The sequence below is a fragment of the Bombina bombina genome, chromosome 6, assembly GCF_027579735.1.
Source record: "Bombina bombina isolate aBomBom1 chromosome 6, aBomBom1.pri, whole genome shotgun sequence".
Classification (NCBI taxonomy): domain Eukaryota; kingdom Metazoa; phylum Chordata; class Amphibia; order Anura; family Bombinatoridae; genus Bombina; species Bombina bombina.
Window position 1 is genome coordinate 92,937,132 of NC_069504.1, and position 17,685 is coordinate 92,954,816.

The following is a 17,685-nucleotide window of genomic DNA, read 5'->3' on the forward strand; positions in this document are numbered from 1 at the left end:
GTAAGTCCTACCTCCTCTGCAAATGAAAGTGATCTGCCGTCTGACTCAAGCACACACTGTAAAAACAAAGTGCCAAGTCTGTCTCACCCTGTGCATAGTGGTTTAGTGCACACTCAGAAATCCTCTCAAATGCTAATACTTTACTCCTTGTAATAACATTTCCCATGCTCAATTAGCACTCTGCTGTAGTACCCACTGGTGACTGCCTCATAACAGGAGTCACCCCTGTCACCCCCTGATGATGGCCCTGTTGCTTTGATCATAAGGCCCAATGCATATAGTACAATAAAAAAAATGCTAATTTAAAAATTATATGAAACAACACAATAAAACATTGTATTGTTAAGGTATATTTTAAATTGTTATGAAATTGTTCTGCAGGCATCATATTTTCTTGAAAAATTAAAATTTGTATTGAAATTATGCAGCATAAAATGCATATGGTAAAAATTGTAATAAAACTTTACCGCACATGCAGAAATACTTTGAAATTTTTACTGTTAAGTACAAAATTCATAGCATATTGCTTTCCTTATTGTGAGTTTCTTCCGCCTCTCTAGTCGGCTGAACAGGGGCGTTCCATGGGCGTAACTGAATGTTCTCTGCCAGGTCTGACATATTCTCTAAACAATTCCCCCCTGCAATCCCTCCCTGTTTTTTCTTGTAAACTGCCTATTTCTAAGCCACTACAGACAGCCTCTAATCACATCTGCTTTTTTATTAACTTTTCACAACAAAAGACTGCTCATTCATGTGGGCCATATAGATAAAAGTGTGCTCTCTCCCATGGAGTTGTGCATGACACTGCACTAGTTGGCTAAAATGCAAGTCAATAGATAATAAATAAATAGCAATGTGATCAGGGGGCTGTCAAAAGAGGCTTAGATACAAGGTAATCACAGAGGTTAAAAGTATATTAATATAACCATGTTGACTGTGCAAAACTGGGAAATGGATAATAAAGGGATCATCTATCTTTTTAAAAACTGTCACTTTAACTGTCACTATTCATTTCTGGCCTACTGTATATGGGCGCAATAGACACCAGGATTTTTCTTAAAAACAAGTTGCAATGGTTTCCAAAAGATGAGTTGCGTCTGTATCTACATTCTCTGACTCAATTTGAGTCTAGCATTAAGAATGCTGGGAGAGTTGTCTACATTTTGTAAAAATAAATCAACTAAATTACTGGTAAGATACCTTTATTTGTATTAGTCAGCAAAAACAAAAGCTGTACTTGAAAGTCAGAAAAAATTGTTATTTAGAAACATGAAAGGGTATCCTTTCTACTTTTAAAAATGAATAAAAAACAAATGATAGAAAAATTGCAGGAAGATGGTTGTAATGGGATTATTTAGTATTGTTCTTACGCAGAAAAGCTTTCCTGTTACGACTTGTCTGTTTTTACTCATATTAAGAGATGTTAAAGGAGCCACTGTCTATGAGTATAGAAGGGAGAGTAGACTTTATATTTTTTTATAACTGTTCCTTTGTACACTGAAAAGCAACAATGATACACTTGTTGACCTTAACATTTTTTTGTATTAAGAAAGCATTATGTTAGTTTAATTTTTCCACAAATCTTACTCTAATATCAAAGGAGTGTGATTAGTTTAACCCTATAAATTTAAGCACCTTTACACCCTACAGACAGATTTAAAAAGTTGAGTTAGAATCGTTTGGTGCTGTTAGGAAACACTGACAGGATAATAAATCTCTCTGGCGTGTTGTTATTATTCAACATAGGCAGACACATTCACAAATAAATGAAACAGGCTAGTTAAATACATATAAAGCTAGTGGCATTTACAATACTTGCTTGTGTTAATATGTTTCCCAAAAGAGGCAAAAAAGTATTTGAGTTGACCAAGAGTCAACATACAATTAAAGGGACAGTCAAGTAAAAATTTTTAAACAACTTTCCAATTTACTTTTATCACCAATTTCTCTTGGTATTCTTGGTTGAAAGCTAAACGTAGGAAGGCTCATATGATGATTTCTAAGCCCTTGAAGGCTCCATCTTATCACATGCTTTTTTATTTGCTTTTCACAACAGGGGAGAGCTAGTTCATGTAAACCATATAGATAACGCCCGTGGATTGTGGCAGACACTGCACTAATTGGCTAAAATGAAAGTCAATAGAAGATAATGAATAAAATGTCATGTGATCAGGGGGTTGTCAGAAGATGCTTAGAAACAAGGTTATCACAGAGGTAAAAAGTATATTAATACAACAGTGTTGGTTGTGCAAAACTGGGGAATGGATAATAAAGGGATTATCTATCTTTTAAAACAACAATTATTTGCTTTAAAGGGAAATAATAATAAAAAAGACACAGAAGTGTGGGGTTAATAGTATTACATTTGCATGCTCTGTCTAACAAAGGTGTTCTTTTTATGCTATTATGGCATCAGTTAACACATTTCTGGTCACCTAGGCCTTTATTAAGAACTGAATTATTTGCACAATGCGCATATAGATAGCAATATTTCCTTTTAGGCTATGAATGAATTCCTGAGTGTAATGAAAGATTTAAGTTTTAGATTTGCCTAACATGCTTGATCAGAGTACATTTCACTACCATTTTATGAACACACAGTTGGTTTAGAAATCCATCTTTAGACTTATTTTCTTTTTATACTTAGTAAAAACAAGCAATTTTAATATAACTGGGTCATTTCAATATCATGTGTCACTATCCAAATCATAAGTATATGACATGTACATCCAGAATGCATTAAAAACATTCATCAGCTTATTGGTTCTAGGAATACAATTAAATAAATCTTTTTCTAAATAGAATTTTAAAGGGACAGTTAACACCAGAATTTGTATTGTTTAAAAAGATAGATAATCCCTTTATTACTCATTCCCCAGTTTTGCATAACCAACACAGTAATATTAATAATACGTTTTACCTCTGTGATTGCCTTGTATCTAAGCCTCTGAAGGCTGCCCCCTTATTTCAGTTCTTTTGACAGACTTGCATTTTTAACCAATCAGTGCTAACTCCTAGGTAACTCCACGGGCATAAGAACAATGTTATTTATATGGCACACATGAACTAACACCCTCTAGTTGTGAAAAACTGTCAAAATGCATTTAGATAAGAGGTGGCCTTCAAGTGCTAAGACATTAGCATATGAGCCTACCTAGGTTTAGCTTTCAACTAAGGATTCCAAAAGAACAAAGCAAAAGTTGTTTAAAAATGACATGCCCTATCTGTATAATGAAAGTTTATTTATTACTAGACTGTCTCATTAAAGGGATGCTAAACCCAATTTTTTTTCTTTCGTGATTCATATAGAGCATGAAATTCTAAGCAACTTTCTAATTTACTCCTATTATCAATTTTTATTTGTTATCTTGCTATCTTTATTTAAATATCAGGGATGTAAAGCTTAGAAGACGGCCCATTTTAGGTTCAGCACCCTATATAGCGCTTGCTTATTGAATTTTTACATTTAGCCACCAATAAGCAACATTCCTGTTTTTTAAATAAAGATAGCAAGAGAACGAAGAAAAAATATTAATAGAAGTAAATTAGAAAGTTGCTTAAAAAATTGAATGATCTCCTCTGAATCATGAAAGAAAAAAAATTGGGTTTAGTATCCCTTTAAGGAAGAAGCAAATAAAGCATTACTGTAGTATATATTTTGCTAAATGTTTTGAAACAATATATTCTAAATCACACACACATTTTTTTCCTGTTGTTTAGACTAATATAGAGCTATATAATTACATTTAAACAAAATCTATAATTAAATCCATAGAATGAATAACAATATATTATTTTTACATTAAGCTATAGAAGATTCTTTGAAGAGGGTGATAATTATTTTTAAATCAACAAAAAATTCCTGCTAAATGAGATGCAGTTTTTTAAAATCCCAAAGGCTTTTTCTTCAGGTATTATATATATATATTTTTACTGTGTAATATTCAAATCATGTGCAGCTGAGTTCATTACATCCAGCTGTATAATCACACAGTAATATATCTGTATTCTCAGACCCTAGTTTCCCATATAGTGCCTGGGCTTGTGAATGTTTTACAAATTGTAAATAGCAGCAAACCATAAGATAGTTATAATAAACTATCATTGTAATTTTGTAAACTATAAAATAAATACATCTCCATTTTAACACCTACTAAAATAGTTGCAAACATAATGTAACAATTCCTGGTTTGTACCAGACAGAAAACGTTTTGCATAATCAACAAATACATCATAACACCACTGCTCCTTAACCTGTCTGACACCTTTTAGGTGGCAAATTGAAATAATCAGGAAAGTCTATTATAATATGAAAGATGAAATTAAAAAAAAAATAGCCCCCACCTCACTAATATCTTATTTTGGGTTTAATATACCTTCTTGTATCCTATTGACTTTAACCCCTCATTCTTGTACTATTCTTTTAACTTAATTTTCCTTCCTGTAATGAGCATTCCCAACAGTTTACTACTAACCTACGTAACTCCAGTTTGTGGCCCATCACTGAGGGCTGGATGATCTAAAGCTCTCTGATCTGGAAGATGTATTGTCAATACTGCAAGGTCCCTCAAATCATTTTAAAAAGGCAACTTTTAGCTCACGAGATGATTATCTCACTATGTTTAGTTCTGGATGTGAAGGGGAGACCTATTAGTTACAATATAATGGTAGAAAAAAATAATTTTGGGTACTTTCATAGACTTTAATGTAAGTCTATTAGAATGAGTATTCAAATATACAGTATGTCTGTATACAGTTCAGTTCATTCAAATGTAATAATAAGTTATATAATATTCTAATGTTGAAGTTGGTTCTGTGCAAACATTTGTAAAGCATAAAGAAGGTGAAGAGTAATATTTGCTCTACAATTTAAATGCCAGACTACATTCATTAACCCATTGGTAATACAACATTGAGTAAGCTTGTGGGACACAAATTAAGATTCATGCAACAACCTTAAAGGGACATGAAACCCACATTTTTTTCTTTCATGATATTAGATAGAGCATACAATTTTAAACAACTTTCTAATTTACTTATGATCTAATTTGATTCATTCTCTTGATATTCTTTGCTGAGTAGCATATCTAGATATGCTCAATAGCTGCTGATTGGTAGATGCACATAGATGCCTTGTGTGATTGGCTCACCCATGTGTATTGCTATTTCTTTAACTAAGGATATCTAAAGAATGAAACAAATTAGATAATAGAAGTAATTTGGAAAGTTATCTAAAATTGTATTCTCTACCTGAATCATGAACTATTTTTTGGGGGTTTAGTGTCCCTTTAAGATATAATTCAGATTCAAACTGAGCAAAGGAGGCAATATTGATTGAAAATGTATAATGTAGATCTAATCTAAAAAGCATTTCCTGCTAAATTTGAGTCTTTAAGTAAAGATGCATAAAGCACAACCCCATTTATTCTGCTTTCTCTAAGGTGACCATTAGAATCTCCTATTTGTACTTAAAGTGACAGTAAAGTCAAAATTAAACATTCATGAGACAAACAGAGCACTCAATTGTAAACAACATTCCAATGTACTTCTATTATCAAATATGTTTTGTTCTCTTTGAATCCTTTGTTGAAGAGTAAAGCTAAGTAGGCTGATAGCAGCTTAGGAGTGTGCACGTCATTTTATGACAGCAGTGTTTATGTATATCATTGCTTTAAACAATTTTGCTAAAACCAAATGTACTCTCCCAAGGATACCAAGAGAACTAAGAATAATTGATAAAAGAAGTAAAAAAATGTATTTTTTTAAAAAAAATGCATTCAGTATCCTATCCAATTAAGTTTAATTTTGACTTTACTGACTCATTGAAATTTATTTTTTATTTTTTACTTTTGTCTTTGCTTCATCCTTGATACACTTCTGAAATTTCAGTGGTACTTTGTTTTAAAATTTGTGCCACTCCAAGGATTACTAATATTAGGAAGACACAAACTGCGTTGCACATTATGCAGCGTAATTAAATAATAGAAATATTAATAACATGTACACATTGTATTTGTATTTATTAAATGGTTTATTTTCCCTTGATTATTTCAGGTTACTACTACGAGATCCCATCTATTGGAGCAATCAGAATTAATACACAGGTTTGTATTTAGAGTTCTGAAGAATAATTATATAAGATTTAGATTAATTTCTGTTTTTGTTCATTAAGTATCCTTAGTGTTTGTGGCAAGTAGTAATAGGTGCATGTGTATTTAATATAATAGCTAAATAGGCAATTATACTATAAATAGTGTTTTCATAGAATTTAAACACAGCTGCCTAAATTGACCTAAAGTTCGACTTAGTAAATTAATTGTGAGCAGCTGCTGTAACGTAAACACTTTGACACTCATAGGACTTCAAGACTCTATTCAACTTTTTAATGGAGTCGCTAAGCCTTTCCTTAATGGTAAAACAGTAATCCTTTCATTAATGATACATGCTAATGATTTGTTGACTTTTATATATTATGTGGGGTCTGCTGACTGTCTCCCTTTTTGAAGAAAAAAAACATTGTTTGGATTTTGTTCAGAGGTGTTCTGAAAACCAGATGTAAATTCACTGAATTGTTTTAAGACTCCCACATAGGTCATACAAAATAAAGAGGACATTTTCTGCAATAAGGCTACTCAGATGTGCATTTCTAGTTGCAGCTCTGAAGGGAGTGATGGTTTTTAGGCTAACTGACTCCCTTTTAGACATATGTCAAATTAAATTTAAAAGAATACAATTCTATCTCTGTTTAAATCAAAATGAATGTAACATAACTCTTCTTTGGCAGGAATATTTAGATGTCCTGGGAAGGCCCATGGTTTTGGCTGGAGAAAAAGCAAAACAGGTTCAGTGGACTAACGTCTATGTGGACGCTTTGGTAAGGACAGTACAATTTCATGTGGATGAATATATGCTTTGTGATAAGAAAGTAAATAAAGCACATTTAAGGGCCATCATATGGAAACAAATTTTTAGAGCATGCAATTTTAACACTAGAGAAGCTACAAGTCTGTTTTTAACCCTCTGCAAAGAGGTTAAACACATAGTAAAAGTGCCATTTAGGAGCTGCTGTGAGTTGGAAACTGATACTGTTCCAATTAGTAGAGGCAGGACTCAGCTGCACAACTGCTACTGATGATTGGATGATTAACACAAAAGAGTAAAACACATAGGCTTGCAGCACGGCTAATGGTAAAATAGCTTTCTCTAATGCTATTAGAGATGATTTCCTTGGTAAAGGAAAACTTATTCACAACAACTAGCCAAGTCAAAAAACACTCTCCAGTAGGTAGGTGAATCATTGTTAAAGTCAGGACTGGGACCAAAAATAGGCCCAGACATTTAAAGGTGGAGTACCCCATTTAAGTTAGACCTCTGTCAGGTAGGTTGCCAAAATACACCAGAACTCTTGTCCTGCAGCACCTTTGCTTAATAGCCAGACAAAAAAAAAAATACTTTCTGCTTTACAAAGTAGTAACAGATTTCCTATTGTTACCCATATTAAGAGAGGGTGGTATAAAACAGCAAGGCCCACATAAGAGCCCGGCCCACCGAGCATTGCCCTGTATGCCCAATGGCAAGTCCGGGCCTGGTTAAATTCTTCAATCAGGAGAAGATATCATGAAAGTAAATACAGAGGGTTTACAACAAGGTGCAACCCATATGTAAGACTCAAGAATAGAAGGGGCAGATTACACTTTTACCAGGTAACATATAAAAATGCCTGCCCAGTTCTAAACCAATATTCTTTTGTATAGAGGAAACTAAGATTAACCTGTGCCAAAAAGATGGGAAAAGGAAATAAATGTCTCATGATCCAAAAGCATACCACATCATCTTTGAAACAAGATGGAGGCAGTGTTATGGCATCAGCATGTATGACAGCCAATGGAACTGTATAGTATAATACTAGCTGAATAGAGGGAACCAGTATCAGTTATGTCTAATAGAATTCTCAAAAACAATAAATTGTTATGATCTGGATCTGTTGCTAGGATGCAGTTGCTATGTCGCGTCATATTTTTGACATGTTGTGTCATTTTCTTTTTTTTACAATTGCTATGATACGGTTATTATCCTGCCTCATGTTTTTGATGCATTGTGTTATTTTGTTGCGTCTTTTCAGCTTTATTACTGCTTTGTAGGCGTATGTAGCAAATGGAATTTCAGTCAAATACTGACATGTACCATGTACTGTTATTAACACCCCTACAGCCAAGCTAGTAAACAGGGATGAGCCAGGTGGGCACATAATTGTGACTGAGCGAATCTATGTTATGCATTGATTGCTGATATAACAGGGGTGGCCACACTCATATAACAGATGATTGCTGTTATATGAGTGTGGCCACCCTAACCATGTCCACCCCACCCCATATTTAGGAAAATGAAACCACTACATTCCCCCACCCCTGCATAATTCCTTGACTGCCATTATATACTATAATAATGTTACATGTTTCTACAATAGGTCACCTAAAATGTAATTAGTAGTATGATGGCACTATATTATGGAAAACTCCTTTGGCAAATGACTGGAGTCATTTTTTTCTGATATAATAGGTCATTAATAACTGGCTTGAATAAATACAACTAAGTGTTCTTCTGCTTTAATTTTTACTGTACATAGATATTTTTGTGTTCATTTTGCTCCTTATCTATGTTTTTGTTCTTCCAGCGTTTTGCAGGAAATCCGTAACAGTATTGCCCAAGTAAATGTGTTTTTTTCTTGCCTTTTGTTATTTTGTCACATTTTTCATACATTTACTGTAAAATACTTCAACTTTTGCATCTGTAACAGGACAAAAGACCTAAAATAGCTTCTTAATTGAACGCTATGCTATTTATCGTCACATTAACTGACCAGAAGTTCATTGGCCAGGCTTATTTACAGCTTTTTGATCTTACTGGAATTTGGACGGATGTTAGGTTCTTGCTTTACCATGAGAAATAATTTAAATGAGCTTATTTATATAATATAGAAATATATATATATATATATATATATATATATATATATATATATATATATAAAGAGTGCCCTTCAGAAAATACACATTTAGCTCTAAAAATGTAATTGCAAAGATATATATATGAATAAATAAATGCAAAAACCATAATCTAAGTATCCCTTAATTTAATAAGTAAGAATTAATTAAACCTCAAAGATTATTCTATTATTATTTGAATACCAAATCCACTTTGTACTATTTATTTAGCCCCTAGTTTAATTTATATAGATTTATTTTTAGGATTAAAAAAACCACAGATCTATATTTATAATAAATATGAAAGAGCAGTCATTAAACATGAAAAAGTTGCAGAAAACAAACACACACATTACAAGTAAACATAATCTTTTTCAGGTTATACAACAGTTGGTTGCTATTGTTATAAGCACAATGCATAACAGTACAAATGTGTATTACTCCTGTATTAGCAAAAATCTCTTGCAAAATAAATAAATTACATTTTGAAAAATTCTGGGGGGAAATTAAGAGATTTTTAAAGCTAAAGTGCATCAAAATTACAGCACAACTCATGCTAAATGGATATAAAATGGATATAAAAGTACAAAAAAATATGCAAATATATGTTTTAAAGGACATGAAACCCAACATTTCGCTTTCATGATTCAGATAGAGCATTCCATTTTTAACTACTTTCTAATTTATTTCTATTATCAAATTTGCTTTATTCTCTTGGTATCCTTTGTTAAATGAGCAGCAGTGCACTACTAGGAGCTAAGCAGAACACATCAAGTTAATCAATGAGATGAGGCATATATGTGCAGACACTAATCACCAGCTAGCTCCTAGTAGTGCATTGGTAATCCTGGGCCTACCTAGATATTCTTTGGAAAGTTAGAAAGTTGTTTAACATTGCGTTCTCTATCTATCTGAATCATGAAAGTTTAATTTTGATTTTACTTTCTCTTTAACTCCTAAAACAAGACCGCTACAGAGCAGCAAGGAACTGTATTTTTGCAGAATATACTTTGGAAAACCCATTTTTACCTTTCTTCTGACTTTAACCACGCTATCACCCCTACTGGCTGGGAGGGAAACTGCAAATCACACAACATTATGGGGATGTGAAGAAATGAACCATAAAGCTGACCATCAAAGGTGAAGGATGAAACCGGAGAATAGACCTTATCTTCTGCACATTTCGCCTAGATTACGAGTGGCGCGTTGACTGTAGCGCAAGTGCAATATAGTTTTTTTAGGCTCCCATGAGCATCTTCAGCCTCTCTAGCCTCACCAGTCCTTATGTTATTAAAGGGATAGTAAACACCAAAAATGTTATCGTTTAAAAAGATAGATAATCCCTTTATTTACCATTCCCCAGTTCTGCATAACCAACACTGTTATAGAAATACACTTTTAACCTCTGTAATTACCTTGTTTCTAAGCTTCTGCTGACTGCCTCCTTATCTCAGATCTTTTGACAGACTTGCATTTCAGGCAATTAGTGCTGACTTCACGTGCATGATAACAGTGTTATCTATATGAAACACATGAACTAATACCCTCTAGCTGTGAAAAACTGTCAAATGCATTCAGATGAGAGGCGACCTTCAAGGGATTAGAAATTAGCATATGAGCCTACCTAGGTTTAGCTTTCAACTAAAAATAACAAGAGAACAAAGCAAATTTGATGATAAAAGTAAATAAGAAAGTTGTAAAAAATTGCATGCCCTATCTGAATCATGCAAGTTTAATTTGGACTTTACTATCCCTTTAAATACTATTTAAACATGGTCTTGTGCTCTATTTCGGAGCTTAATTCAAGGTAGAGGGCTAGATATGTAAAACAAAAAGGACATCTGCATTTTCTTGTGGCACTATTAAGATTTGGGGATTCTACAACATTGATTGGACGTGCTAAGCACCTCCCCCAGATGACACCCCCAGCACATTCTAAAACTAGTGCTGTTCATGCTTCCATATTAATTTCAAACTGATAGATACCCAAAACTCTATATGAGACACTTTAAAATATTGCTTTTAAAGTCAGTGTTCCTTTGCTAAATACAACTACTTTTATTTATTCGGAAATGAAGAACCTTCAATGCTCTCTTTATTTCTATATATATTTCAGAAAATACTACTTTTCACAATCACTTGTAGACTTCAGAGGCTCGTCCTATCAAAAGAAAAGAAAATTGTTTCTTTAGCACATACATTCAAAACAAACAAAACATGAAATAATTAACAATAAATTGCATTCCATTCCATTGTACTAAATAAGACCATTCCTACAAAGAACTAAATATTTTTTGGGCACACTCTCAAAGAAAAGTTTCCTTGCCTCAGCTATTGTGTTGAACTTTGTTAACCCTTTGAGTGCTAAGCACTTTCCCACCTGGGTGCTAAGATTTTTTTAAGTTTTTTTTATTTTTTTAACAATTTTTTAAAAACCTTTTTTATTTAGACCCCCAAGACTACACTGTTGGAATGGTTAGACAATTATCTTTCCAATGGTGGGTCTTGGTGGTCTGTACCTGCTTAGATGCCTGATATACAGGCTTCTAAGCAGCATGCCCCCTGCTCCTATACTTAACATTGTTAAGTATAAATAAAGTTGCGTGGTGACGTCATCACGTTATTGCACGTGACGTCACCACACAAAACGGGAAGCCCTGGAAATGCCTGTCACTCTACAGGCACGATTGCCGGGGTAGGAGCGGGTGGGAGCCCCCAGATCTCCCTCAAGATGGGAGAGTGCTAGTGACGGCTCTGAGACATCATTAGCACCAGAGTGGGAAACTCTGTGACGGCTCAGAGCCGTCATTAGCACTCAATGGGTTAATAAATATAATAACAGTTGGTGTCAAATTATTATTAGAGCAAATATTTATTATATTGGTCATTATTTTTTTAGGAACTTGGCCTTGTCATCACTGGAACTCTGCCAGTCTTCAACCTAACAACAGACCACAATGGAAAGCGGGTAAGTTTGTCCTAAATATAGAAGCATTTATTCTATCAAATCAAGAACATATGTAGATATTAAGAGAATCTTATGGGAATATATATGTTTTAAAGAATAAACTGTTCTCAATGAATGTTAATTATGTAAAAATACTAAACATGAATGCCATTTTCAAGTTGTAGAAACAAAATTGGATTGTCCATAATACAAAGCTTTGCTTGTTGATTTGGATTTAATAAAAAAAATACCATTACCTAAACCCAGCCATGTTTCCATAGTTATATACCACTGATTCAGCTATTAATTCATCTTATAGGACATAGAGTTTAAAATGACAACTCCTCATATTTATATGAATTTGTGGGCTTGGGAATTTTGGGACTGTATTTTAGGCTATTGATTTGATTTTCTTAGATCCCCATAGATCAATACTTTTAGTTTTAGTTTTCATTAAGAAATATTGGCATCAATATTCAGTTTTGTTGCAGTCAATCTAGGGTTGTCAGTAATTTCATTTGTCTTACCTTGCTCTTTTAAGCAACCCTTTTTGTAAGTACATTGTATCCAAAATATGGCTGTGCCACAATCAGATTTATTATTTATTGTAACCAAAGGCCTGATTCTTTCAAGCTGGCGTGAATTTGGAGTCTTTGAAACATGGAATTAGATCATCATTAGACTTGTGCTGCCCTGAATAGTTAGTTTCAGAACCATTATTCTGAAAAATCAGTTTTTCAGAATACTTGTGTGCTGAAATATTTAGTATTCATTTTGTTTAAAATGAAATGAATACTGAATATTTGTCAACATGTGCATTCATTTTAGTTAAAACAAATGCAAATGTTGCTTTTTTGCAGGTGGCACAGTCTTACCTGTAGTTTCAGTACTTAACTATAGCGCGACCCTTCTTTACAGAGTTCAGGGGCCAGGCAAACAGGAGGAATAATGCGGCTGTATCAGTCCTTTAGCGCAGGCTCTGTGAAAAAGGGTTGGATTATAAGTAAATGGTTACCTTTAAAAACTAATTTAAAAGATAACGAATATATACTAATTAATTTTGTTAGTGTATTCATTATTCTTTAAATTAGTTGTTCTGCATTCATTCAGATATTTGTTTTGTTAAAATGACACTAATATCCTTATATTCATTACTAATGTGCATTAATAACAAAACAAATGCTCATCTCTAATCATCACACTGTTCTTTTTAAGGCCCATACAATACAAATTGCCTTTATATATATATATATATATATATATATATATATATATATATATATATATATATATATATATATATATATATACTTTTACTTTGATTATGATTTTTACATAGTGCATTCAATGTGCTTTTTAAACTGCTCATTTTATTAGGCACTGTACTGTAATGTATGTATCTCTCTTTTGCATATTGAAATAAAGGGCACACTCCTTAGCAAAATAAATACCTATCAAGGTAGAATTTGTCTTTAGAGAAAGAACTGATTGTACTCAAGGATAAGAGTAAATCTTGCCTGAACAGGGAGCTTAAGAGAATCGGGCACTAAGCATCAGTATGCAGAAATTAATTTTACCATAATAATAAGTAAGTCTTAAATGATCACACTGAATTATTTTCTACAATATTATGTCTGTAATAAACATTTAACATGGAAGATAGAGAGTTGTGTATCATTATTCTGTCCTTTTTGTGCATGCAGTAACATTATAAACTTGTTTTACCCATCACGATTGTTTTGAAATTTTATACAAATAAGTAGAGTTTTCATAACACATTAATTTATAATAGTTTCAAGTTATAATAGTATTTGGCTCTCCAAAGCATTGCACATTTCAGTTTGCAGCATTTGGCTATTTTTGGTGATGGATTTAGTAGATGGATTTAGTTGTAATAAAGTTCAACACACACATTTTTGGATTTGCACAGTTGTTTGTGCGCTGTATTTTTTTACAAATAAATCTGGCTCTGAAAAAATCAGAATGTGGCAGACCCCAACCATTTTTTGGAATCTGTTTAGTGAACAATTGCCAAAATTCACGTCTACCAAAAACCCTGCAATTTGCCAAAAATTACTTTGCTGTAATAATGCAAAATGTATTAATCATATAACAATGAGAATCATCAATATCCATGATACAAGAACTAGATATTTTCATGTTTTTATATGAATATATTTTACTTTAAATATCACACATTGTGTTGATATGGATAATGATGAATACTTTTGTTGAAAATCTAAAAATCAAATTCAATAAAATATGTTGGCCCTCTCGTTAATTATGCTATATTAAAGAGCTTTTATTATATTACATGTTACACAAGACCATACAAATAAATAGGGGCTGAGCAAATGAAATTCCCTTCTTGGTGATATGCAATGGTTATTAATGGCTCTTTTTAACTGCTCGCAAAATAAATCTTAAAGCCATTATTAAACTGTTTGTTTTATTAGAACGTTGTATTCTCTAAGGGAAGTCTCACTCTGGGCTTGCTGACAAAAGTCCATGTAATATAACTTGGCCACACACATTAAATATTCTTTATTGGTTTCAAGGGACTAAAAGAAAACTCTAATGTTTCATTGAAGTCCTGGGGAAAATATAATCAATATCTTTTGTTTATATAGGAAGGATATTAACTTATGCATGTCTAATTATATCATCACTGTCATTTATAATGAATGTCACAAGGCAGGGTATTTCTACAGTACTTTGAATTTAAAAGTGTTTGGTTATTGCTATATATTTTATGACACACACACATATACAATCTATATATATAACAGATGATACTATATTTTTGTATTTATTATATATATATATTTCTTTGTTTTTATCTAGAACCAGTTGATTCTGGGAGTCATGGGGGTTGATGTTTCTTTGGAGGACATTAAAAAACTCACTCCTCGATTTACAGTAAGTAAAACCTGCTAACGTGTTGAAAGATTATTACAATTTATATGGCGTAGTAAAATTTTATTATAAACAATACATTCCTGAGTTCTTATCATGTATATTTCATGGCAGGACACAACCTAATAAATGTTTTATTAGCTAATTATATTATTCAGATATATCCATTGAAGCAATTAAAAAAATAATAATTAAATAAAACAACAAAGAAAACTTCCTGTGTTTAATTGTAAATGATTTATATTTTTTCATTTAAAGTATTTTTTTTTTAATCTCATTTAATATATAGAAAATTATTTTACTTATTCATTATCTATTTTTAAATAACTAAAAATGAGTTAGCAATGCAAGGCAGTGTCTTCTAAAGATGCAAGGAAAGAAAGCTTAATTATGTTTCTATATAATTTCTTTGGTAAGACTTCACATTGCGTAAGGAGTGCAGTACTGTGGACCAATTTTTTAAAAAGGGACATTTTTGCAGAAGGAGAATGGAGGATTTAAACTATGAAGAGAGGTTAGCCAAACTGTGTCTGTTTACTCTAGAAAAAAAAGGCTCTTGAGAGGTGATACGATTACTTTATATAAATATATTCAAGTCCTATATAGAGAGTTGGTGGAAACGCTGTTTATTCCAAGGCAATTGTTTGTGACAAGTGGTCACAATTTAAAGGGTTTTTCTCCCCTTGAAATTGTTCACAATTATCCATTTTACCTGCTGGAGTGTTGTTTACAATTAGTTGATTTACACCTATTCCAGCATTTGAAATAGCTGATTCAACCTGTGGTATTCCCAACCTATACTGAAAGTTTCTATACTGGAATCTATGCTATTGACACACCTATGTAAACACAGCCAGCAGATGAAATTACACCTCCAGTGGGGTGCAGAATAGTTAAAAAATAAAATGTTCCATTGTTCGCTCTAAGTATTGAGCTTTGGTTTACTGACAAATATAAGATAAGGAAGCAAGTGAAGTGTATGTACACAAAGTAATAACATAATGAGATCTGTTATCACATACAAGCTCAACCCATTGTAACAGGCTATGGTATAAAAGCACAAACACAGCTAATTTTTATACACAAATAAATCTGAAAATCCAATTTCTCATATATTTTATACTCTGCAGCTGGTATAACAAGTCATGGAAAACACATTAATGGAAAACCAAATTTACGGTGTACTGTAACATTAAGGCTAGAGGAAAGGAGATTTAATCTCAAGTAATATAAAGTTTTTTCATTGTGAGAGCATATAAATTATGGAACATATAGCGTCTGGCTAAAAACAGAATTCAGGGATACAACTGATTGAGTTAAAGTTGTATTTATAATTGTTTAATATAACTTCTCTTTGTTAGCTCCTTTATTGTAAATCAGGTAGGATCTGATTGAGTTGAACTCAAGGGCCTACTGTCTTCCATGTTTAAAATGAAATATGCATACGTTTAGTAATATGAATTCATAAACATAAGCTGAGATTAATATATTAAAAATAAATATGTGCTATCTCGTTATATAATATTTCTGCATTGTGTTACTGGTGTTTAAAGTTACAGTAAAGCCAAAATTAATCTTTAATGACTGAAATAAAGCATGCAATTTTTAAGAACTTCTCAATTTGCTTCTATAATGAATTTTGCTTTGCTTTTTTTTTATTATTTGGTGAAAAATCATCTCCAGAACAGCAATGAACTACTGGGAGCTAACTAAAGACATAAAGTGAGCCAATGACAAGAAATAATTGTTAGCAAAAATCACCCGCTAGCTCACAGTAGAGCATTGCTGCTCCTGAGCCTTCCTATGTATACTCTTGAATTTAGGATACCAAGATAATAGACGTAAATTGGAAAGTAGTTTAAGATTGTGTGCTGTGTTTGACTCACATACAAACACTTCCTGTAATAATATGCACTTTTGCTCTAATGAAAATTAGCAAAATTGATAACCAATCAAACACACATGCCCATTATACCCATAATGCCCCTGTTCAAATCTCTTGCATATCTCTATGGCTTTGAAGCACATCACGTTAATTTCCCACGTCATCTATTAACATAAAGGAATCATTAAACAAACAGGTCTTTCATCCCGTGATATTATCTCCAAACCCACACATTTTAACGATGCAGATAATGGTTTAAGAGTTGGTTTTGGGAGCTTCAGGGGTATTAATGGCAGAAACATTTTAGAATTTTGATCACTAGAGAAACACACTGACAATAGCAGAGTTTAAAATAGTTTTTACCCAAAAACAAGAGCAAGTTTGTAATTACAAGTGCAGTGCAAAAATATTAGCGCTCACGTTAAATCAATAGCGCTCTTATTATAACATTAATATTACAAGATGAAAGTTAAAAGCCTCAGATGCACTAATATCTGCAGATATCCCTCACCCATAGACTTCTACAAGGTGCCCTCCAAACCCTGATCTGGCTTTCACTTGATAGATATAAGATATATATATATATATATATATATATATATATATATATATATATATATATATATATAACAATTACTTCTGCATGAAGAACAGTGTTTTTTCAACTATTTTTATTTTAAAAACAAAACAATGGCAGAGAAGGGCTCAAAGTTGTATATACTTGTCATATACCAAATCCCTTTAAAACACTTTTTCTACATTTATTTCAATGCTAAACATATATTTTATTGTACTATGTGTAAATATGAGTGAAACACTTTAATATGTTTTACATATGTTTTATTATTATAGCACAGGGGCACTATCCATTGAAAATATACAATATGCAATATACAAATATACAATGAACTAAACTGATGCTAAACATTCTCTGGTAATTCTGTTTTACCATG

At 32.4% G+C, this 17,685-nt stretch overlaps 1 protein-coding gene across 4 annotated transcripts in view; it reads left to right on the plus strand.

The window, feature by feature from the left end:
• CACNA2D1 (calcium voltage-gated channel auxiliary subunit alpha2delta 1) overlaps positions 1 to 17,685 on the plus strand; it is a 1,258,723-nt gene that overhangs the window by 1,060,405 nt on the left and 180,633 nt on the right. For all 4 annotated transcript variants that reach the window (XM_053716513.1, XM_053716514.1, XM_053716515.1 and 1 more), the window contains exons 14-17: positions 6,055 to 6,104; positions 6,785 to 6,874; positions 11,884 to 11,952; positions 14,776 to 14,850. In XM_053716513.1, coding sequence (XP_053572488.1) covers positions 6,055 to 6,104; positions 6,785 to 6,874; positions 11,884 to 11,952; positions 14,776 to 14,850 — 284 coding nt within the window. The remainder of the gene's footprint in view (positions 1 to 6,054; positions 6,105 to 6,784; positions 6,875 to 11,883; positions 11,953 to 14,775; positions 14,851 to 17,685) is intronic.